General features: G+C 39.7%; 2 protein-coding genes across 2 annotated transcripts in view; one reads left to right on the top strand and one right to left on the bottom strand.

The window, feature by feature from the left end:
• PTPN11 (protein tyrosine phosphatase non-receptor type 11) overlaps nt 1-23,345 on the top strand; it is a 72,242-nt gene that overhangs the window by 1,886 nt on the left and 47,011 nt on the right. The window contains exon 2 of the mRNA XM_044989871.1: nt 11,689-11,738. The gene's annotated coding sequence lies outside the window, so the exon portion shown is untranslated. The remainder of the gene's footprint in view (nt 1-11,688; nt 11,739-23,345) is intronic.
• On the bottom strand, nt 18,630-22,836 carry RPL6 (ribosomal protein L6). The gene is made up of 6 exons (XM_044989872.1): nt 22,633-22,836; nt 22,434-22,532; nt 21,200-21,343; nt 20,493-20,541; nt 19,706-19,890; nt 18,630-18,820 (listed from the first exon to the last, which is right to left on the bottom strand). The coding sequence occupies exons 1-6, from the start codon at nt 22,810-22,812 to the stop codon at nt 18,668-18,670; spliced, it is 810 nt and encodes a 269-aa protein (XP_044845807.1). The 5' UTR covers nt 22,813-22,836; the 3' UTR covers nt 18,630-18,667.

Here is a 23,345-nt window from a genome sequence, read left to right as displayed (position 1 = left end):
ACTGAACATCTGCCCAAAACTTACATAATGAGTTGTGACATCATAGCCTAACCCTCCCTTTCATTCTTTGCCCACCACTAAACCCCCAACCCTCTGTGAGGAAAACGAAAACCAGTAGCTCGTCTTGGCCAATGTGGCAGTGAGGGAAAAATTCCTTTCCAGCCCCACCGAGAAAGGAGTGACTAGTGTAATGCCCTCAGCGTATCATGATGATACCTGGTATTTCAACTACTTCCATTGGTGGGAGTAATAAAACTTCAAATATTAGGTGGGATTCACTAAAATCCACTAGTAGACTTGTGCAAAAAGTCAGAATGATTTTACTGCTTTAATTGTTTCTGATCTGCTTGGTTTTCCACCTGCCCACTTTATCTTTATTTCCATAAAAGAACCTCAGAAAAAAAATGTCTCTTGGAGTTTCTTTAGTTGTAGTTGTGTCTGCCCCGGTAGCCTGATTCTGGAATGAAGTTAGCCAAGCGGCAGAGTCCCCAGTCCCATAAGTGGATGTGTAGTGTTTATGGCGCGCACATCACCTTCATGGCTCACTGGCAGCAGCACATTCTGATGATCTGAATATGGAACCTCCCTGCTCTCACCTGAAACTCACTCTTGCTTATTTTATAACTTCCTTTAAAGGAACATTGTTGAGGCCTCCAGTTTCATTTACCTTAAAATTGTTAATACTTTGGATTCTTAGTGTTTTTGTTTTTAAATGTACCATTGTGGTATTAAAAAGAAAAGCAATAGTTGCTGTTTTGTCTGAGCTGAAGTAAATGATGTTTAGTGCTCTACCTCCTTGCTCTTCAACAGTAGGTACCTAGTAAATACTATTCATAGAGCATACTGCCATCATTAATAACACTGATGCTCAAGAAAGTCTGTGTTTTCATGATAAGATGTCACATGAATTGAAGCAACTGTTCAACAAATTAAATAAATACAGCCTTGTCAATTTTTGCTCCATTCAGAACATAGAGGGTGGGTAAATCAGTATTTAACAAGGAAGAAGGGACAAAGTTAATAGTGAAAAAAATAGTTTCAAACTTCTCTCACATAACTGCAGTGAGAAAAAAGTAACATCTCTTTCATTTGGATTTAGTAATGATAATCTCTGGGTAACTCTGTGTTTGATAACAAGGTATGTCTGAGAAAGGGGAAGAAAGACAGAAAGAGATATTAAAAGAAGTGAGAACAGTTTATTATAGAAAACTTTAGTAATGAACGATCTTCCTGGCAAACATTTTAATGAAATGTGTATTTGACACAGAGTTAAATGTGAGAGGAACTGGAAGCTAATATATTTTAGTGCTATAATAAAACTGTGGCATTGTAAGGTAGCATTTTACAAATGTAACCCTGTGAGAAAGCAGGTGTTTAACATTGCCTTTTTATTATCATCTGCAATTTTCACATTCAAGAATTCAACTAAAATGGCTCTTTTAAGGAAAGAGGTGTTTAAATGCCACCTGTTGGTGAGGAGGGTGCTTGGGAGATGAACAGATCCTTAAAATGTGGCATGAATTTCAAAATCTCTAATGTCCCCAAAGACTTCTTATTAATGTCCCAAAATAGATAGATTTTAAATAACTATTATTTGATGCAGTTTAAAATGTAGCCTTCCTGTAAAACTGGTGCAGTGGAATGAAAAAAAAATCCTACAGATTCTCCCACAACATTCTGCCTGATATTATCAAAAACAATTATAACAAGGGGAAGGCACTCTGTTCATACTCATTATTGCTCAGCCCACTATTAGATGACATTTCATGGTTTCTTTATTGTATGAACATTGTTATGTCTGTGCTCTAAAGATCCATTATAGCTTGGTTGAGATCTGAGAGGGATATAAATTGCCGTTTCCAGGAATCAATTGCAAAAATATTATTTGGTTAAATCCATGTATGTTGCAAAATCTGCACAGTTTCCTTCCTCTTGTGGAGTAAGCAAAGGACTACTTGGCAATGCTGGTATGCATTGGTAAGATGCTAAAAAGGTCTGCTTATAGGCATGGTTTAAAATTTGGACACAAATCCAAAGTGAATCTTCCACTAGAAATATCTGTGGGTTCATATTTGGTGCTTATTTTGCATTAAGTGTTATATAAATTTATTGGAAAGAAAACAGCTCCATATGCTGATCTTCTGTTAATATCTCAAGAAATAATTCAGTTTTTCACATTCGTATTTCTCTAATTATCCTTGTAGATTGGTGGAAATGTTAACTGACATAAGCCTAAAAGCCTCTGTGTTGTAGACAGGAGAGAATTCCAATGCTTGTTCACACAAGATAGTCTCTCCATTTTTCTAGGATCATTACCTTTGTTCTTCATAGATATCTTTTGTTCTAAGTTGAAGACATCTAGAATGTCAATCATTGCAATACTGTATCTGTTAGATAACACCTTGTCTTTGCATTCAGTTAAACTTGTGCAATTTTTGTGTGTAGATCAGCTCTAAGTCATGGTTTTGAGATCTTTCTTCTCTGATGCCTAAGAAATTAGGGTAAATCAGTTAAATACATTAAAACTCCCCCAAGCTTTCTGAACCTGAACACCCATTAAATACAAACTTATCTCTCTGTATGATATAATCTGAAATGGCAAAGGACAGAGACTGCTTTAGTTGTCATTTGTATTTCATGGGAAATTGCAGTGTCAAAGTCACATCGGCCGCACCATGCAGAAAATTAGGCTTATTAGCCAATTTCATGATGCCACTGTGACAGGGTGTAGAGGCACTGCCTGAAAACAGGCAAACAGGATGTTAACTCCCTATCTAACTCTCCTGCAGGTGAAGGGTGGAGTGATCTGCCAGGGTTTGTGTCTGACTCATTATGTTCACTCAGATGCTCAATCAGGACAAGTTTTAACAAGCTTTCAAACCTGCAGTCAGAGGTCCTAGGGGAACAGGAGGATGTCCCCACCACCAAGGACCAGTTATAATACTACTGTTCTGTTTCATTTGCTTGCTTCACTTATGTGTGTTTTGAGTGTAAGGAGTTTTGTGCTGAATGAATGGTATGTGGTACCAGAAGCTGGAGCCTTCAGGAAAATCAGGATCTCTCCTTTCCCCCTCTACTTGTGTCTACACTGGCATTTTAAGAAAAATGTAGACCTGGTCAAAATTTTTGCAACTCAATGTTTTTTCCATTGGAAAATGCCAATGTGTCAGGAACTGGAATTTCTGATCCATGGGACATTCTAACATTTTTTGGGGAAAAAATTATTTTGAATCAGAACAAAAAGCCAAAATTTCCCACTAGGCAAAATTTTTGTGAAAAAATGTTTCAGATCAATCAAAATATTTTGATTCTGACTTTTTCTTAAATATTATATTATTTTTAATATTACATATATATTTTTGTTACTTTTATTTTATATTGTATTATTGTATTTGATTTTATATTTTATATTCTAATTTATAATATAAAGTCCATCTTTGAACTAAAAGGTATTTTGAAACCTTCCATTTCAACCTTATCAAAACTCATTGTTTCTGTTTTATTATAAAAAAATTAATCTGAATTGGCACATTAACATGGAATGTTTTGTTTTTGACAAGTAGGCATTTTCTGATGGAAAAACATTCAGTTGCAAAATATCCAACCAGGTCTACATTTTTCTTCAAACTTCCCACTGCTACATCACCCCTAATTCAGCTCCACCAGTTATAGCAATGACATGAGCATGAGAGTAAATTGGATGCAGGATTTTTTTTTATTATCATGTCATCAAACCTTACTCATGGCAGGTGTACATAACACAGTGGTAAAAATACTCATGTCTACTCTACACTAATGCTCCCATTCTTGCTACCACTGGTGGCGGCAAAGTGGTGGCAAGGGGGATTTTAAGGAAAATGCCAGTATAGAAAAGGTGTTTGTCATGGCCCTAGCTAGAGAACATCACACAGTTCTCTTCCTTCGGTTTAATAGAAAAACTTCATCCACTGTTAGTCTAACAAACCCATATGCCACTGCTGAATTCTTTGTTGCCTTCTCCCAAGCCCTAGTAGGTCTGACCTTTCTGCGGCAGAGCAAAACAGGGTGTGGTATGATATGGTTGCATCTTAGAGGAGCTCACTGTTTTGAATCTTGGGTCTTACAGCTGGGAGGATCTGATAAATGGTTTTGCAGAGGTGTCCCGGATTTGCTGGAACTGGCCCATCGCTGAATTAAACCAAGAAGCTCTATAAAACCAGCTGCCTGGTTGTGAGAAGAGGAGAGCCTGCGTGGAAGCAGGAACAGAAGAACTGAGTTGTTTTGTGGCTTTCCTCTTTCCTGCTGTTGTTTAAAAAATATGTTGTTTTGCCTTTTTCCTTCCAGCTGGGAATTCTGATTACTGTAAATATAAATTCTAGGAGAAACAGCTTGGTGGGTTGGCCTTTAGAATGACAACCCTTCCCCCCCCCCCAAACCTTGGTGGGTTGTACCTACGTATAAAAAGAAAATCCATTCTGAGTGGTTTGTACCCAGGGCCGGCTCCAGGCACCAGCAAAGGAAGCAGGTGCTTAGGGCGGCCAATGGAAAGGGGTGGCACGTCCGGGTCTTTAGCGGCAATTCGGCGACGGGTCCCTCAGTCCCTCTCGGAGGGAAGGACCCGCCGCTGAATTGCTGCCGAGGAATGAAGCGGCGCAGTAGAGCTGCCGCCGAAGTGCCGCTGATCACGGCTTTATCTTTTTTTTTTTTTTTTTCTTCACTTCGCCACTTGAGGCAGCAAAAAAGCTGGAGCTGGCCCTGGTTGTACCTCCCTCTGATAAGTACTGGCGGGGTCTGTCACTTTGGCAACACTTGTACAGCTCATCATACCAATAAAATCTTACTGAATTGGGTAATTATCTAGGGTGACCAGACAGCAAATGTGAAAAATTGGGGTGGGGGTGGGGGGTAATAGGAGCCTATATAAGAAAAAGACCCAAAAATTGGGACTGTCCCTATAAAATCGGGACATCTGGTCACCCTGTAATTATCAGAATTAAATGAAAACAAAGAATAAGGAAAACATACATAGTCTGGTGTGCTCATATCATTTGTATTTTAGAACAAAGGTTTATTTCCAATGTATCGCTAAGGGAAGGCCAAGAAACTTATGGATTAACCACTAGGATTCTTCTGTAATTTGCTTTTTCCTACTTAAAAAGTCCAAGCACATATGTTTGTCTGGTCTCTAGTTTTATCTCTCAGGCAGCTCAGCATTTTTCTGTTGCACTGAATAATTCTGATCACCATAACCAGATTTAATGCAATTTCAATGAAGAGGTGGCTATTCACAAGTAAGAATGTTCGTTTTCCTCTATTACACAGTAGAACTAATCATGAAATAGAAATGGATGCATCCTGGCTTTTTTATCCAAGTGACCAAATTGCTGTACAAATTTCCAAAGAATATGCTGATAAGAGTCTTGTTTCATTACAGGACACAATCCAAGAGTAGAATAAATTACATGTTTGCAAGGCTATCTGGAGCCAAGAAAGTCATAATGTCTAAGAAAGTATTCATACAATTCAGCATAATTTAATTTAGTTCATACTTCCCAGAGAGGATCCATCACAAGCTGAAGGCCTGGAATGTTTGACATTGAGATTTAAAATACATACAATGCAGTGAAATAAATATAGAAAAATGAAACCTGAGAATGGCTTGTCAGGTTCAGAGCTGTGATTACTCCTGGTCAGGAGCAGGAGTAATCACAGCTGTTATATTTATTTGTTACTCCATTTCCCCTTCCATGCCCAGTTTTTGTTTGTATCATCCACATGTTATATCTTGTCTTTTAGTCTGTAAGCTCTTTGGGAGCAGAGTCTGTCATTTATTATAGACTTGTACAGTGTCCAGCAAAATGGGACCTAACCTAGCTATGATCTTTAGGTGCTAGCACAATATAAATGTTAAGGAATAAGAAAAAAAATGTTTTTCAAAAGGGGCAGGGGGAAAATATTCCAGGTGCCCCTTAAGTGAAAGAACAGCTCTCTAGCCACATCCATGTGCACCCTCCAAGTGTGAAAGGTCTATGAATTTTACTTACAACCAAGGGATCATACAGGGTGTAAAAGCTCAGGTTATAAAATGCGTATTGTTAGCAAAATGTCATTTATGTTGAATTAACTTTAACATGTACTTTATTGAACTACTGTGTAGTGAATAAATGTTTATGGTTTACTCGGAAAGGCTAGATTTTGCAGCTGAAAGTACTATTAGGTAAAAATTTACCAGACACAAAAGCTACTCATCCACCCTTACCATGATGATGATGGTGGGAAAAAACACAACTAATTATATTTTACTCATCCAGAAAATTACTTCTCCTAAGTGAGTGGGAGAGTGGAATTAGCGAGGTTACTCAAGTGACTGGGGTTTCTGAAATAACAAGCTGAAAAGGGAAGAGTTAAAATGATGAGTGGCTTGGGGTATTTTGTTAAGCTTTTATTACTTTCATCCTGTCCTTGAAATTCAAAACTTCTGACAAGGTTTTGTGAGGTTTTAATTAACAGATTCTCACAGGGCTACTTCAAATTGCAGCACTGCCTTGTTCCCTGAGAAAATGAAGCCATGCTGGTGAAATGCCTGGTGACCTCACGTATGTGCTTCACTCTTTACTGATGTGTTCTGCTCTCTGGTGACACACATTTGAATCCTAAATTAAGAACTGAAAGCCACTTTGATGACAACTGAAGCAATGTAGTGCGACATAGAATGTGTTAGTCTCTTCTGGAGAGAATTATTATTCTGTGCATGGGGTTGATTTGGATGCCCAGCATTTCCAAAGTTGTTGTCCCCTCGAGGCTTACCTTTCATTCCCCTCCTTTCATTCCTGCACTGTTCTTTCAACGCTTTCCACTGTCTTCCTCTTTCCTGTTCATATAATCTCAGTGCAATAATGTGGCTGTAAGAGAGAATTGAAAGCTACAATGCTATGATCTGAGGATAAAGTCACAGCAGGTGAGCAGCTTAATGGGGTGTTAAATGGGGAGCAAAAAAACTTACAAAGGATGGACAGAAAGTGTATACTGGGGTTTTATTGATGAAGGAACAGTACAAATGATGAGCTCTGTATCAGAGACAAACTGACCATATTTCTGCATGCTTTAGTCTTTTGTTATGCTCACTATGAGTCACCTGTTTTTTTTCTCTTGTTCCTTACAGCCAGATGGTATATGTGAATACAGTCCAAATAATTCATCACACCACATACCTGTGACATAATGGTATCCAGTCTAGTCTATGGTGGATGAAAATTGTCTTTCCATGCCTCGACATATAAGACAGTCCATGTACTAGCACAATGTTGTAGACTTGGAGTTGTAAACACTGTGGAGGAATGTTCAAATACTAAAAAACTTTGTTGTTGGTTGTTTTTTTTTTACATTTTTTAAATCTTAACCCATAGCGCACTGTCGTTTTAAAAGGTGGAATTTTGTAACTGGCGTACCAAAAAAAGTCATGAAGATTATCCTTCAACTAAAATAACTGAATACAATGACCAATCAGCCCAACAAGCGACAGCAATGTCATCTCTATCAGTTATCCAAAGCCAAATGTCTAGTGTTTGAAGGACTATACAGCATCACCTCCATCATTAGGCTATTTGTATACATTTCACATACAATGCAGAGAGCATAATACATGTATTGTGTTCATTCCTGTGCTTCCAGATTGTTGTGACACAGGATAGCTGTTGATTGTGCATGACAAGCACATATGAGAAATGTTTTCTATGCTTGCTTATCCAATTTGGTCGGCTTACACTGGCTGCCAATCAAATGGCATGAAAAGTTGCAGCACGAGTTTTACATGAAGAATGACAAGAACTCTAATAACTATTTTTATAATTCTTCAAGAGACAGCTATACTTCCTGTGTTAAACTCATTGGCCCACTCTTCTCATGTAGATGTCAAGCCATCTGTCATTTACTGGATGAACTAAACCCCAACCAAATTGCTTCTGAGTGTATTGTTACCCCTTTTTGACCCAGGTGGTGAACAAAAATTTGGTGTCTAGTGGGTTGTTTCTGTTAGGAGGGGAAACTGATGATGGAGTCAGGTATTTCTTTGCTGTAATCTTGTTTGTTTAGAAGGAATAATGTACAAAGCCTTGTTCCCCTGACTATGGGAGGAATCAAACAGGAGAGAGTTTCTTTTCTCACAATTCCAAATCTCTTTCAGTCAGCACTCTGACCCAAAAGCCCTCTCTCTAGGCTTTTTCTCAGAGCCATGTCCCCAGTGGTGGTTGTGCTGTCTCCTTGGCTTTCTGTTCCTTCTCTCTCTATTTCTGCAGTGTTTCTCTCACACATGGACACACAGCTCCAAAACCAATTAATCCCCAAACACCTGATTGTTTCTTAAATGGAGCCTAAATGAAGAGAGGTGGTCATGTCCACCAGCTTCAGTGAGACATTGCCCACAGAGTTACAGTATGTTTGCATCGATAACTTTGAATATTTACCCTTACGTACAGAGTGAGGGATGTTTGTGCTTGGTTATAATACCCTTTCGAAGACTCTAATATTAAATTGTCTAGGGAAAAACCCTCCTCCTTTATATGTAGCAAAGACATGAACCTGTTACATATGACTATTTTTGTACCTTTATCTTTTTTTTAATACCTCGTGAGAATGAGCATTTTGAACAATAGGATGCCAAATAAAGGACTTTTTGATATCTGAAAACTTTAATTTAAAAAACAATTACATCTGTCACATAAATGAAAAACCTGATATCTGAAAATATAAGCTCTTTTATTTTAATCTCATGTTTTCTTCATGAATAAAATAGAATGAGCAGTAAACTGGGATTGGGACCTAGAACTAGTTCTATTCCGTGCACTGCCACTGTCTTGCTGAGTGGGATTGTGCAAGTCCATTAACCTTTGGGCCCCAGTTTCCCAATGGGGATAAACACAATTTTTACCTCAGCTGGGTGTTGTGAGTCTGGTTTAATTAGCATTTGTCAGCGGATTAAAGGTGCAGGCAAATTACAATGATTAATAAATTCTTTAGGCAAAGAATCATAGTCAATCCGGGCCCTGCTAGTTGTGAAAGAAGCTGAAGTCTAAAGCTCCATCAGAGATTGTCAGTCTCTCAGCTGACTGTTCTTGATTTTTCTTTACAAATCTAAATATGGACAGCATCCTGCAGAAATGGACTTGGTAGCTCTGCACTGTGAATTGATAACAAATAAAGAGGATTATAAAAACTTTTAAGTTCTTATACCACTTAAGCATCATTCTTCAAAACCCTAGTCACATTTAATTTATTTTTTTTCTAGTACTAAATACTGGTATTTAGATAAATACTTTCACACTAGAGAGGAGACCTTGTAAAAGAACGGGCAAAATTTGGCTCTCAGTGATACTCATACAAATACTTTTAGTTCTTTTCTTATTGATTTTAAGCATTTGTTTGACACTTATCTCTGTAGAATCTGAACATGTCACTAATCTGAATGAATTTACCTTTGCAACGCTGCTGAGAAATAAAAAATGATTATCCCTATTTTACAGGTGAATAAACCGAGGTACAGTGAGGCTGAGTTACTTGCCTCAGATAATATGGAAAGTCTGTAGCAGAGCTGGGAAAAGAACCCAGATCTTCTTACTCCAAGTCCCATTTCAGCCACCCTCCTTCATGAACCAAGTTCTGATCCCGGGGTCTCTAGGTTTGCACAGAAATAACTGAAGGCAGAATTTGGGTAAATGTGGGTAAAACTTATGCAACTCTTGGAAAATTTAGAAGAACTCCAATAATAACAATACCCATCTATCTAAGCTAATTATATACAAATGCCTATTGTTTTGTTATTGAAGCACCAAACAAAATTGTGAAGAACTATAAAAGGCTAGAAGAAAAATAATTTACTCTCTTGGCTCTTCTGGGTTTGTGAATTTCTGTATGAAAGAATTTTTTAAAAAATATTTCTTAAATTGTGTCATTCCTGGGGAAAGGCTTTACTGAAAAGGTGCGTCTGACACTCACGCTGACTGAACGGAGTCTGGTATCTTCTGTCTGGGGTTCCATAGTTAGGGACATGGCACTAAGAACACCACTCTTGGCAGTCTAAATGAGTCTCTCTCCATCTGTGCTGATTTTGTGTAGTGCAGTTGAAGGGACACAGAAAGTGGGCAGTTTCTGAGTATGCTAAGCCTCAGTCTATTATGGTCTTTGTAAATTAACACCAGGGTTTTGAATTGTGTTCTGAAGTGAAGAGGGGAATCCAGTGCAGCTCATGAAGCTCAGGTCTGAAATGTTCACAACAGCCTTTCTTTATGGGTTGTCTTCAGCAGAGAAGTAACTTTTTGTTCCTATTAACTCACCCCCACCCCTCCATTCAGACATGCAGGGCAGTGCATGAATTTACTTGCAGGGCTGTTTGCTTACTTGGTGTGTCCCTAGTGAGAACTATGAAGTGTGCTGCTGAGCAATGTACCAACTTTATCCTTGTGGTGGAGGCTGTGTTCTTAGTATTTAGCATGTTTTGTCTTCAACAACACCCCTTATAAGGGTATTTATTATTAACAATGTCTATAGTGTTAACTATAATGTAAAAATTAGGCTGTGTGTCCATAATGGGTTTAATCCAGCTCCCATTGAAGCCAATGAGAGAGCTGGGTTCAGTGAAAGCAGGATAAGGACCAAGGGCCAGGTTTCCAAAAGCATTTAGGTGCCTAAAGATGCAGATAGGCACCTGGAGAGATTTTCAAAAGCATCTAGGCACCTAACTCCCATTGATATGAGCTCGTTGCTGCTACTGATTTTAAATATTGTGGCAGCTGCATTGTTTTAGCCTGCTATCTCTGACCAGAACGGACAGGGATTTTTATTTTATTTTTTGTTTTTTTCTGAGAACTGTATTAGCCAAATCCTTCTATAGGTAGTCTGTAATCCCTGTCTACATTGGTCAAGGAAACCTTGCTAGCAATTACCATGTTGAAATATGGTGTTGGCTGTTGCAGTTCTGATTCCAGAGAGGACAGAGTTTTAGTGGAATCATTTGACTAGTCATCTGTCCACTTCCTTTCTTTTGTCACTGTGAGCTAGTGGAATGGCTCAGCAGGAAAAAAAAATAGAAAAATGTATTTGTGGTTCAGCAAGAGCTCCTCTAGAGATCATACTTGTAATAAGAAAGTAAAATAAGTTAACGTAAGTAGAAAAGAAAATGGAAATCTGCCCACCTTGGGATTCAGCCCAGGACTATGACCCTGAGGTAGAGCCTGGCCATCCCAAAACCATGTTCCCCCTCTGTCTCCTAGACAGTCATTCTTGGAACCATTCCTCTGAACTTCTAAACTGAGGTTCACCAGGAGCCAGGTAGTGCCCTTCACTGGATCAGTCTGTTTGTCAGGTCAGTATAACAGTGAGAACAAAGCACTAGTTTGAATGCCCTTTTATACATCGGTAAGTTACATTTTTACTTTGAGAAATACTGATTTTTCTTTCATTATTTACTGATAATTGCGTTTACAGTCAGTGTAGTGTGAACCATGGTCAGCACATAGACACTACTGGCTGTGGGTACGGTATATGGTCCATCGTGTGCAGAGTGTGTGAAATAATTTCAGTTGAGAAATATGAAAATTGTGATCCAGGGGATAAAACAAGCCATTGGTAACTTATCAAGAAACAGTTGCTAGTGGGAATGAATTGATAAAAGGAAGTGAGCTGGACAAAATGCTTTTTCTTGTCTCTGTCTACTAGTGGGTGGAACTGGTCTGGCATAAGAGAACATGAAGAAATCAACTGAACAGGTAAGAAATTATCATTCCTGTTGTATGGCAAACTTGCTGTGTTGAGTTCCGCATGCAGCCATCATAGACTAACCTGCCCTGGTGATTCAATTGAGACAAATGTTCATTACAGGTGATGGGGCTGGCTCACGTTGCCCAATTAGTGTCTTCCTGAGCAATACAGTAAAAGCAATCAGAACTATTATGAGTAAAGTCCTCTGGAAAAAAAACATGTCTCTCTTCAGCAGCATAAACAACTTGAACTGTGGAGTGCCTGGGCTGATCTAGTATAGGAGGACCTGGGGAAACCAAACTAACTAATAAGAAGTTATCCTTCTCCAGTCTCCTCCTATTCCTGCACAGGTCAGTGGGAACTTCAGCAGCTATACTTAGCATGCAAACCAAAACAGGTGTGAGTAACAATTAATATCGTAAAGCTAAATGACTGTGACATCCTTGTAAGCTGCTACTTCAGTTCACTAGTAACAGGAGAAAGTGTATAGTGATACTCATATGTTTGCCCCTAAAGGACAAAAACTGCTCTCTAGTAACAGAATGGACCTTAGCTGACGTTTCTGATAAAATCTCAAAAGTCTCTGAGACTCAGAGCCTGTATATAAGCCACAAAGTCCTACTTTGGACCTCTAAACAGAACAGTCAAATTATCGTAAGAACATGAGAATAGCCAAACTGGGTCAGACCAATGGTCCATCTAACCCAGTATCCTGTCTTTTGATAGTGAGTGGTGCCAGATGTTTCAAAGGGAATGAACAAACTGGCAATTATCAAGTGATCTGCCAGCCAGAGGGTTAGGGTTACCCAGAGCATAGGATTGCGTCAATGACCTTCTTGGCTAATAGCAATTGATGGACCTATCCTCTATGAATTTACATAATTCTTTTTGGAACCCAATTATCATTGTGGCCTTCACAACATTCCTTAAGTACTTCCTTATGTTTATTTTAAACCTGTTGCCTTTTAATTTCAATGTGTGACTCCTGGCCCTTGTGTTATGTGAAGGGATAAATAACATTTCCTTCTTCATTTTCTCCACACCGTTCATGATTTTATAGACCTCTCTCATATCCTCCCTTAGTCGTCTTTTTTGTAAATTGAATAGTCCTAATCTTTTTTTAATGTCTCCTCAGAAGGAAGTTGTTCCATAGCCCTAATAATTGTTTTTTGCCTTTCCCTGTATTTTTTCCAATTTTAATACATCTTTTTAGAGATGGGGCCACCAGAACTGCATTCAGTATTTAAGGTGTAGGCATATACTGAATTTATATAGTGGGATTGTGATATTTTCTGTCTTATTATCTAGCCCTTTCCTAATGGTTCCTAACATTCTGTAAGTTTTTCTGACTGCCACTGCACATCGAGCAGATGATTTCAGAGAAGCATCCCTGATGACTTCTGGATCTCGTTCTTGAGTGATAACCACTAATTTAGACCCCATAATTTTATCTGTATAGCGCCGATTATGTTTTCCAATGTGCATTACTTTGCAATTATGAACACTGAATTTCATTTGCCATTTTGTTGCCCAGTCACCCAGTTTTGTGATATCCCTTTGTAACTCTTTGCAGTCAGTTTGGCCTTCAGTATCTTATGTAATTTTGTATTGTCTGCAAACTTTGCCACCTCACTGTTTATCCCCTTTTCCAGATCATTTGAGTACGTTGAACAGCACTGGTCCAAGTACAGATCCTTGGGGGACCCTGCTATCTACCTCTCTTTTCTGTGAAAACAGACCTTTATTCCTATCCTTTTTTCCTGTCTTTTAATCAGTTACTGATCCATGAGAGGACCTTCCCTCTTATCCCATGACAGATTACTTTGCTTAACAGCTTTTGGTATGGGATCTTGTCAAAGGCTTTCTGAAAATCCAAGTACACTATATCAACTGGATCACCCTTGTCCACATGCTTGTTGACCCTCTCAGACAGTTCTAATAGATTGGTGAAGCATGATTTCCCTTTACGAAAGTCACATTGAATCTTCCGCAACATATCTTGTCTGATAATTCTGTTCTGTGGTGTTAATCAATTTGCCTGGTACTGAAGTTAGGCTTACTGGCCTTTTTTTAAAAATTGGTGTTAATTAGTTATCCTTCAGCCATCTGTTACAGGTGAGAGGTTACATATCACAGTTAATAGTTCTGCAAATTCATATTTCAGTTCCTTCAGAACACTTGGGTGAATACCATCTAGTCCTGGTGACTTACTACTGTTTAATTTATCAATTTGTTCCAAAATCTCCTCTAATGGTACCTCATTCTGGGACAAATCCTCAGATTTGTCACCTAAAAAAGAATTACTCGGGTATTGGAATCTCCCTCTCATCCTCTGCAGTGAAGATTGATGCAAAAAATTCATTTAGCTTCTCACAATGCCGTTGTCTTCCTCGAGTGCTCTTTCAGCACCCCGATCATCCAATGGCCCCACTGATTGTTTGGCAAGCTTCCTGCTTTTGAGATACTTAAAATTTCCTGTTGTTGTTAGTTTTTGTGTGTTTTGCTAGTTGCTCTTCAAATTCTTTTTTGGCCTGCCTAATTATACTTTTACACTTGATTTGCCAGAGTTTATGCTCCTTTTCTATTTTCTTCAGTGGGATTTGACTACCAATTTCAAAGGATTTTTTTTTTTGCCTCTGCCTCTTTTACTCTGTTTAGCCCTGGTGGCATTTTTTTTGGTCCTCTCTATTTATTTATGCTATACATTTAGTTTGAGCCTCTATTATGGTGTTTTAAAATAGTTTCCATGCAGCTTGTAGCCATTTCACTCTTTTGATTGTTCCTTTTAATTTCTGTTTAGCTGTCTCTCTCATTTTTGTGTAGTTCCCCACCCTATTGTGGTGAGTTTCCTTGGTATTCCTCTCCACCTCCATGTTAAATTTAATTACATTATGATTGCTATTACTGAGTGCTATTCAGCTTCCTACTTTGAATGGAACCCTAAGAGAATCCTAAATACAGTCTTCATGGTGAGACAGGGACAGAATAAGAGGACTCTTACAGACTCCAGTTACAGCAATTTTTCCCATATTAAACATTCTCATGTGAAAACTAAAATTACTACTATAGTTTCCCAGATATTTCCTTAGAATTTATCAACACACAGTTTGAACAACAGATTCTCAATCTCGAGACATTAGGGGAGGAGCATACACAATATTACTGGATGTGAAAGAATTAGACCGTTGCTTGTACCTGCCTTGTCCTATGAAGACTCTTCCCCGGGGGAGATTTTTTCCCCATTGTTTGGATTTATTTTGAGCAAATTTGGGGCATATGGAGGTTCTCCCATGCTAATGATGATATGCTTCCCTTTGCACATAACTTCAACAGGAGTTCTACCTGAATCACTGAGGACACCTGACCCCAGAGAGGTAAGAGTCACCTCACAATTTGTGATGGGCAATAGGATTTAAGTGAGATTTTATTATTTTAAAGGTAGATAGGGTTGTGTTTTTTCCCCCCAATCTTGTCAAATATTGTCATATGACCGTTCCTCAGCTAGTTTAAGAAAATGTTGAATATACCCCGCCACACACCTCAATTACCCACATACCTTGACAGGGGCGGCTCTAGACATTTTGCTGCCCCAAGCACGGAGGGTCCGCTGGTCCCGCCTGCGGGAGGTCCGCCGAAGCCGCGGGACCAGCGGACCTTCCGCAGGCAAGCCGCTGAAGGCACCCTGCCTGCCACCCTACCGGCGACCGGCAGAGTGCCCCCCGCAGCTTGCCGCCCCAGGCACACACTTGGAGCGCCGGTGCCTGAAGCCGCCCCTGTACCTTGATAAGTCACTGACAAAGAGTGCATCTAGTACACACTGATTCTGACAGGCAGATTAAAAGAATGGGACAAAAGAGAGAATTATATATAGATGTTCTAGAACAGGGGTTTTCAACCTTTTATCATTTGTGGACCCCTCAAATATTTTGAATGGAGTACAGACCCCTTTGGAATCTTAGACATAGTATGCAGATCTCCCAGGGGTCCGCAGACCATTGAAAACCATTGTTCTATAGTAACGACAACCTTTATGGAGCCTAGTGGTCTGACTATATCTAGGGCTCCACAGACCACAGGTTGAAAACCACTGCTAGAGCCAATGTACAATAATATGTGGTATTTTCAGAGACATCAGGAGTAGATAACACACAGGTCAACCTGCAGCACTGAATGACAGGGCCTAAAATGTTTATTGGCCCCACCTGCTTAAGGGTGGTTGAAAACTGCTCATCACCTCCCCCTGCTGTATAATGTACTATTATATATGATCAGCAGCACGGAGCCCAAGGCCAATACTAACTAAAGAAAAATAACATCCATTAAGTAGGAAAGCCAACTAAGCAGGCGTTTCTGCAGGAGGTATTTGAAAGAGAGTGTTTTTCCTCTGCAATTGGGCAGAAAGTTGATTGCGAATCTGTGTATACCAGGGGTTCTCAAACTGGGGAGTGGGACCCCTCAGGGGGTCACAAGATTATTACATGGGGGATCACAAGCTCTCAGCCTCCATCCCAAACCCCACTTTGCATCCAGTGTTTTTAATGGTTTTAAATATATAAAAAAGTTTTTCATTTATAAGGGGGGGTTGCACTCAGAGGCTAGCTATGTGAAAGGGGTCACCAGTACAAAAGTTTGAGAACCACTGGTGTACACAGTTGTGAATTTTGAGAGGAGAGCTATTTATATTACTAATGCCATCTTCTTCCAGATATTTCTGTGCAATTTGAGATGGAAAACTGGAACCAATCAGAGTTGACCTTTCTTCATTTTAGAGCAATTTTCTTCTGTTAATAGAGATTGAATCTGATGTGCGTACATTCATAGGAACCCAGAATTCTAGGTATTTGTAGAATAATGTATCAGGTTTCAAAATAAACTCAGCTATGCTTATGAGCAGAGGGTCCTCTTTGCTCGGGCTAATGAAGTAATATCCCATACTGGGGCCAGGAGGGAATAGGGAGAAAGCATAGGATTTTAGAAGAGCTGGCATGTTAGGAAGTTGGTCAGGATAGAGTGAAACTGCCCAAGTTGCACCATTATTTACATTTTGCATGATTCCACTTGGCTAGGATATCCTGTTTTAAATGTGTAGTATCTAGCTGCTGTGGCCTGCAAGAAAACTGGTATAATTTGAGATTTCTACAGTGAGTAGTGAATGAAAGGTGCATTATTCAAATCCTAGCTGAACAAAGCTGTCAGCCAACCTTAAAATGCTGGTGAATTATGTAGCAGTGGCTTAGAAGGGGCCCTGGTTATTCAGTTAAGGATACCTGAAGCCTTGGTCAAAAGCTAAGGGCTTGTCTACATACTGGTCTGAGAGTCCTTAGCGGGAGTTTGTAATAAATCAGTAAACTTCCCTACGTGGAGATCCTCGGACTAAGCATTTGTGATTAAACAGACAGAGTTTAATTCTAGCTGCTAGTTTCTCTTGTACTAAAACATGGTGCTTGTTAGTGGAAAGAAGGTGCCCCCCCCTCAAGGCAAATGAGAGGTTCTATACTGACTAGAACAGGAGCCCCCCTCACTTTGTGGAGAGCCAAAATCCAGTTTTACTCAGAGGGTGGGGCACAAGTTTGGGCTACGTCATGCCTTCTAGCCACAGGGCCTCTCCTGTATTTAGCTGTAGTGTACTAGGGCCTAGGAGCCCCGCTATACCAGGCACTGTAAAAACAGCAAAACACTCCCTATCCCCCAGGGTAGAATATTGCCTTTGTCTTGTAACTTGGCAATTTGTTCACTTACTATTTCAACTCTGCTCAGTTGGCAGCTCATACTCACCTTTAGGGGGCCCTATTTCTGCCTCCTCCACCTCTCCCTTCCCTACAGCAACTCCCAGCTCACATTCCATCTGCTAAAATGATCAGCAATGAAATAATGAATGTTGCTGACTCTGGAAGAGATCACTGCATTACTTGACTTGGGTCACATGTGAAGTTATTTCTGCAACCATGTGGGCTGCCTTTTTTTTTTTTTTAATATGAAGATTTTCTAAAATTTTGCAGAAATCTGAATGTCATGAAGGCAATAAAAATACATTGAGTGGGCTGCCATCTCGTCTGTGGCTCAGGAATTTGACAGCAGTGGATTGGAGTGTATTTTGATAGATGCTAAGGTGTACATTTTTAGACAACTTTGCCCTTATGTAGCATATTTTTAAAGAGGTCCATCTACCTTGGCCAGTGAGCAAGACTTGCCGTAATGGTCCAGTGCTGCAACATTCCAAGCACTTATGTACTTGGCTGAACATCTCAGTAGGCCTACGGACTTCTGTGGGACTACTTGCATAGTTAAGTGGTTTGTTGGATCAGGACCAGAGTGCTCAGCACTTTGCAGGATCAAGCTCTTGTATGTGAACAAATGGAAGCACCAGGCTCGGGTGATTTGTCAAAACACCCCCAGCAAGTCTGTCAGAGCCAGAAACTGAAACCAGGACTTACTCCCACATCATCAGTAAGCAAATATACCAGGGAAGTCACACATACACATGTGAACAATAAAGTTAATAGCTATGGATAGTTTCCTGTCAAGAGAGACACTTAGTCCATTTATGGCAGGACGTGGAAAGTAAGAACAATGACTAAAAAGCCTGAAAAAGTTTATCCCAATTTGTCACTAGTACTAGCCAGAAGCCATAAGGGCCTGTAGAGGATATCCTTCCCGAGTAGCGTGAGGACCGAGCCTAGCACTCCTATCATTATAAATGGGACTAATGGTTCTAACAGTGCATTTCTGAAAGCTGTCATTCGCTCTTACGTCATGTAAGAAACTCCATCTGTTCGAAATGCAAGGTCACATTCCTCAAAATAGCACAATTTAAAACCCCTAGCAGTTTTCTAATTCAATCCAAACTGTGTTAAGATATGCACATTACAAAGTTAACTATAACCGGAATCAGACAAACCTCAGTTTTCCCCCCAATTTTAATGTGTTTTCAGAAAATTTAGAACACCAATTTGTGAGGATAAACTCCATTGGAGAGAGAAAATACAGAACGCAGGTAGCCACGGAGCTGAGGCATCTTCTTGATTCTTGGCAGGATTTGAGAGTCCACTGTCTTCTGGTCTGCCTTGCGTTGTTCTGTTATCTCATATTTCTAAAGAACAAAATTGAGAGTTAAAATACTGCAGAGATTTAGGAACAGTTGGTTATCCCTACAGAGATAAGGCTGGCTTCTTGTTTCCTGCCATGGCAAGGGCTTTTTTCACTGAGTAAGCATTTCTCAGCATTCACTTGGAATTTTCATTCCAGGGAACAACAAACAAGAAGTAGTTCTATTGGGGCCACAGGACTCAAGTCACCTACAATAGATAATTAAAGCTGTTTGAGTTTACACAACTGATGATATGTTTAAAAGAGTAGGAATAGATCTTAGCTAAAAGAGCTGTTGCTAAATTTAATCAGCTGATGCTATGGTGCAAATGGAGTCCCTAAAATCACAACACATGGAACACTTATGGACAACAGACCATGGAATGCGCATTTAAGAAAATTCAGGGCTATTTTATGAATCAATTTACAGAACAAGATTGAGACCATGCACACAGGAGATGCTGCGTTAAGAACCTGTGTTCAAGCACCTCCTCAGTATGGAGTTATCTTGATAACAGCAACATTTTAAGATCTCTCTTTCCCTCCCCCCCAAGTGTTAGACACACACACTGGGGGAGGTAACATCTGAAAAGCACTATATCTCGAAAGCCTGTCTCCCTCACCAACAGAAGTTGGTCTTAAAAAAAAAAAAAAAATTACCTCACTCACTTTGTCTCGAATATCCTGAGACCAACACGGCTGTACCACTTTCCCCAATGTTGTCATATTCATGCATTTTAGTGGACTTGACCTTGCTTTCTTTTAACATGTTCTTATTCTTAAACATTAAATCTGTTTCATGGAAAGACGTCTCCCTCCCCTTCCACCTAGGCTACAAACACTGAAAAAAACATTTGCAAATAGGAATACTAATCATTGTTATCCTTACTTCTTTCTCAGTGTCAAAGATCTCGCCTTCTTGATGTTTGGGCTTACGCAGCCTCTTCTTCTTAAAGTAGGCATCGGTGAGATGTTTTGGAAGTTTCACCCCAGAGATATCAACCTTGGTAGATGTGGCAATAACGAATTTCTGGTGAGTCCTGCGCAGAGGGACACGATTGATAGCCAAGGGTCCTGGTGGCATAGAAAAATGAGTTGCAATGTCACCTTATCACTGGAGAAATAGTACTCCCTTTCTAGTTTGCATCTTTAGCTACACTAAAAGGAAGGTCACTTTCCATTAGGACGATTAGTTTGAAGTGGTTGTGTTCTTGCACAGGACAGTTGGCTTCCCCTACTAAAATCTGAACTAATAAAGAAAATTAGGAAATGCCTTTCTCAAGACTTCTGATAATGCTAAGAGCTTCCTTGCATTGTCAGTATTTTCAGATGTTAAAGCACAATGATACTTTATTACAAAGAAGTGTTAGCACCACAAGGCTTAACTGCAAATTATTGGTACTGTCAATGAGGTACCCTCTTTTGCTAAAGGAAGGACACTTCACTCCCTTTCTCAGATTTCAAGTGCTATCCAGTGTTTCTAGCACTGGAAGACTGAATGATATCAGAACTTAGAACAGTCACGTCATGGGTACCTCAGGTTAGTCAGAAAAATTTCTATTCCCAGACAAGTACAACAATGGCAATCATGGTAGAGTCTGAAGACAGGCTGCATGGACAGACTTACAATGCATTGAACAGGAATTCAACAGACTTGAGTGAATAAAGTTTCTTACCTGTTACCAGCAACAGGCCACTAGCAAGCTGCTTCAGGAAGACCACACGCTGAAAAGCAAACACAATAGGACATTAGTCTCAGACAGCAATGCTAAATGCAGTTTGATGTCTGGCAAAATATCAGGACCCAAAAAAAGTTACAAAAGAGGAGAGACACACTTTAGCCAGAAAGGCAAAAGGCATAGTAGTACCAAATCCACAACACTTGAGAACAAAAACTGTTTTAATTTGACAGGACCCATTCCCAATGGTTAGGGAAACCAAACTAGAAACCTAAGTAGCTGGACTATGTTTAATTGTCTAGAACAGATTTAAAAAAACTGGAACAGGAACTGGCTTGGGACCCAACAATTTCATTCCCAAGTAGCCCCTTTTGTAAGTTACATGGGTTTATATTGGGTAAAGTCTGGCAATCAATCAACTGCAAGTCCCTCCAATGTTTTACCTATCACAGAGGTATAAGCAAGGCATAGTCTACACTTATAGGTACATCAATGTATAAATTGTCAGTCAGGGGTGCGGGGAAAACCCCTACCCCAGCACTGACTGAAAAACTCCTTCTGTTGGTATATGCTGCATTTATAATAGGGGGCTATGCCATCATAGGTTCTGCAGAGCATACAGAAACTTCTAACAGACCAGCCAACCAATATTTTGAAGATCAGATGTGGCATGGAAGGATATATGAAAGACAATTCTCCTTTACCTTGCCTCTGTGGCGACCGGTGAGAATGATCAGAACAGTTCCTGGAGTAATAGAAGCCCGCAGTTTCCTCTTGTGTTGGCAGAAGGGCTTTTTGCCATGACTCAAGAGCTTGCGAGGAACGTCTTCAGTTGGATAATATCTAGGCTAGGGAAAAAGCAGCAAATTAGCAGCCAAAACTGCACTTTTACTATTCCATCAGCGAATTTAGCGAAAACAGTTTAATCTGAGTTTTGATCCTTCCCCTTTTAGTGGATGCAACACCTCTTCTCTCATGGGAAGATTATTTTTCCTGAAAGGCCATTTCCACCCTATCCCACTTTAGATTTTTTGTTTGTTTCTCTGTTGTGCACAGGAGTCACTTTGCTGCAGGCTAGTGTTTTACAGAAACTGGCACTTCTGAGTGATATGTGTTAGGTACACGATTTTGCATCAGATAGCTAATCAGTTACACAACATAGAAAAAAAAATAAAGTAAATGCATGTTATTTGTGATTGTATTTACAATTCACATGCCAGAGGAGCCCTATTCATTCATAGGTTGTCCCATGGGAATATCCTTAATGCTGAATGCAGTAGTCTCCTTTACATGTCAACAGGCAATTAGCCCAGTAATACACACCCAGAAGCCAACTGTACACGTTCTCTGATTCAGGCCACGTCTACACTGCCCAGAGATGTGAATAGCAGCGCTATGCTGTAGCTCCCCCATGTGAACACTGTGGGTGTGAACTAAAAGGTTCCTAGTTTGCCTGGAACAGCTGCTCTCCAGCTTTATTGTTAAGTGTGCCACCTTCTTTAATAAAAAATTATTGTGAAGTAAATGTATGGAACATCAAGCTCCCATAGTATCAGCGATGCATGCACCAGTTATGGAACGCCTGTTCTAGAATATTGCAACACAAAAGTCACAGTAAATATAAAGATGTGATGCGCATCTCTCTTTAAAAGCAAGACTTACCCCCCACCCCACTTTTTTTAACCCCCCCCAAAAAAACCCAATATATAAATAAATCACTAGCTTAAATGATAGTACCTACATAACAGTTTTACAGTGCTATACAGACAACCTTGCCCAGAAGTACATCAATAGCAACACTAAGGACGTTTTTCATTACAGAATAGGAAGCATATTCTCTTGTCATCTACATCAATGCAACTCTGTAACTCAGTGTTTAGCAGGAGAAAAATTCTGCTTGTGCAATTTAGTTAGTTTTTTCCACTAATCTATTCTTACCATTTTACGAACTTTTACCACACGGTTGCCTCCATTCTTATCTCCCCCAACTGGTTTTGTGAGGGTAGCCGGTGCTTTCTCTCTCTTTTTCTTTTCTATCTATTGACAAACCAAAAAATTTTTTCAGACAAGTTAACTTATGAAAGTTTGAGACACAACCTAATTAGTTAATAAACATGGAAATTCATTCCCTTTATACCTTTGTTTCTGGTGCTTCATACTTGCGCTTGTACATGGCTTTTCTGGCATACATCGCCGATCGGGAATATTTCCCAATTCCTCGGGCCAGCACTGGGTTCCGGCTTGCATGGTGCTTTTTAGGCTTCTTTGCCTTCTTCTCACCTGCCTTCTTCTCGTCTGCCTTCTTCTCGTCTGCCATCTACCAAATATCAAAATAAATTATTAGTGATGTGTCACATTAAACAAAGAAACTGCACAGAAAAAATGTAATGGCTGCAAAAAACAAAAGCAAATTATACTTAAAATATCCATGGTACACCTCTACCTCGATATAATGCTCTCCTCAGGAGCCAAACAATCTTACCGCATTATAGGTGAAACTGTGTTATATCAAACTTGCTTTGATCCCACCGGAGTGCGCACCCCTCCTCCCCCGGAACACTGCTTTACCGCATTATATCCAAATTCGTGTTATATTGGGTCACGTTATACCGAGGTAGAGGTGCATTCCTACAGTGGTCTTGAGACTATTCGGGTATGTTTACTGTACTATCTTTTGCATCAAAGCCATCTAAGCTACATGGAGCCTAATCAAGATGCACAGGACACCACATCCACTGCATCTTGCTTGTAACACAAGGCCACGTATATAGTAAACACAGGTGATACAATTCATATACCTGACCATGTCCAAAAGTACTAAAGCAGAGATCCCAGGGAAGAGAAACATGC

The sequence above is a fragment of the Mauremys mutica genome, chromosome 16, assembly GCF_020497125.1.
Source record: "Mauremys mutica isolate MM-2020 ecotype Southern chromosome 16, ASM2049712v1, whole genome shotgun sequence".
NCBI classification, from domain to species: domain Eukaryota; kingdom Metazoa; phylum Chordata; order Testudines; family Geoemydidae; genus Mauremys; species Mauremys mutica.
Note: the sequence above shows the minus strand (reverse complement) of the source record. Positions and strands in the feature narration are given on the sequence as shown.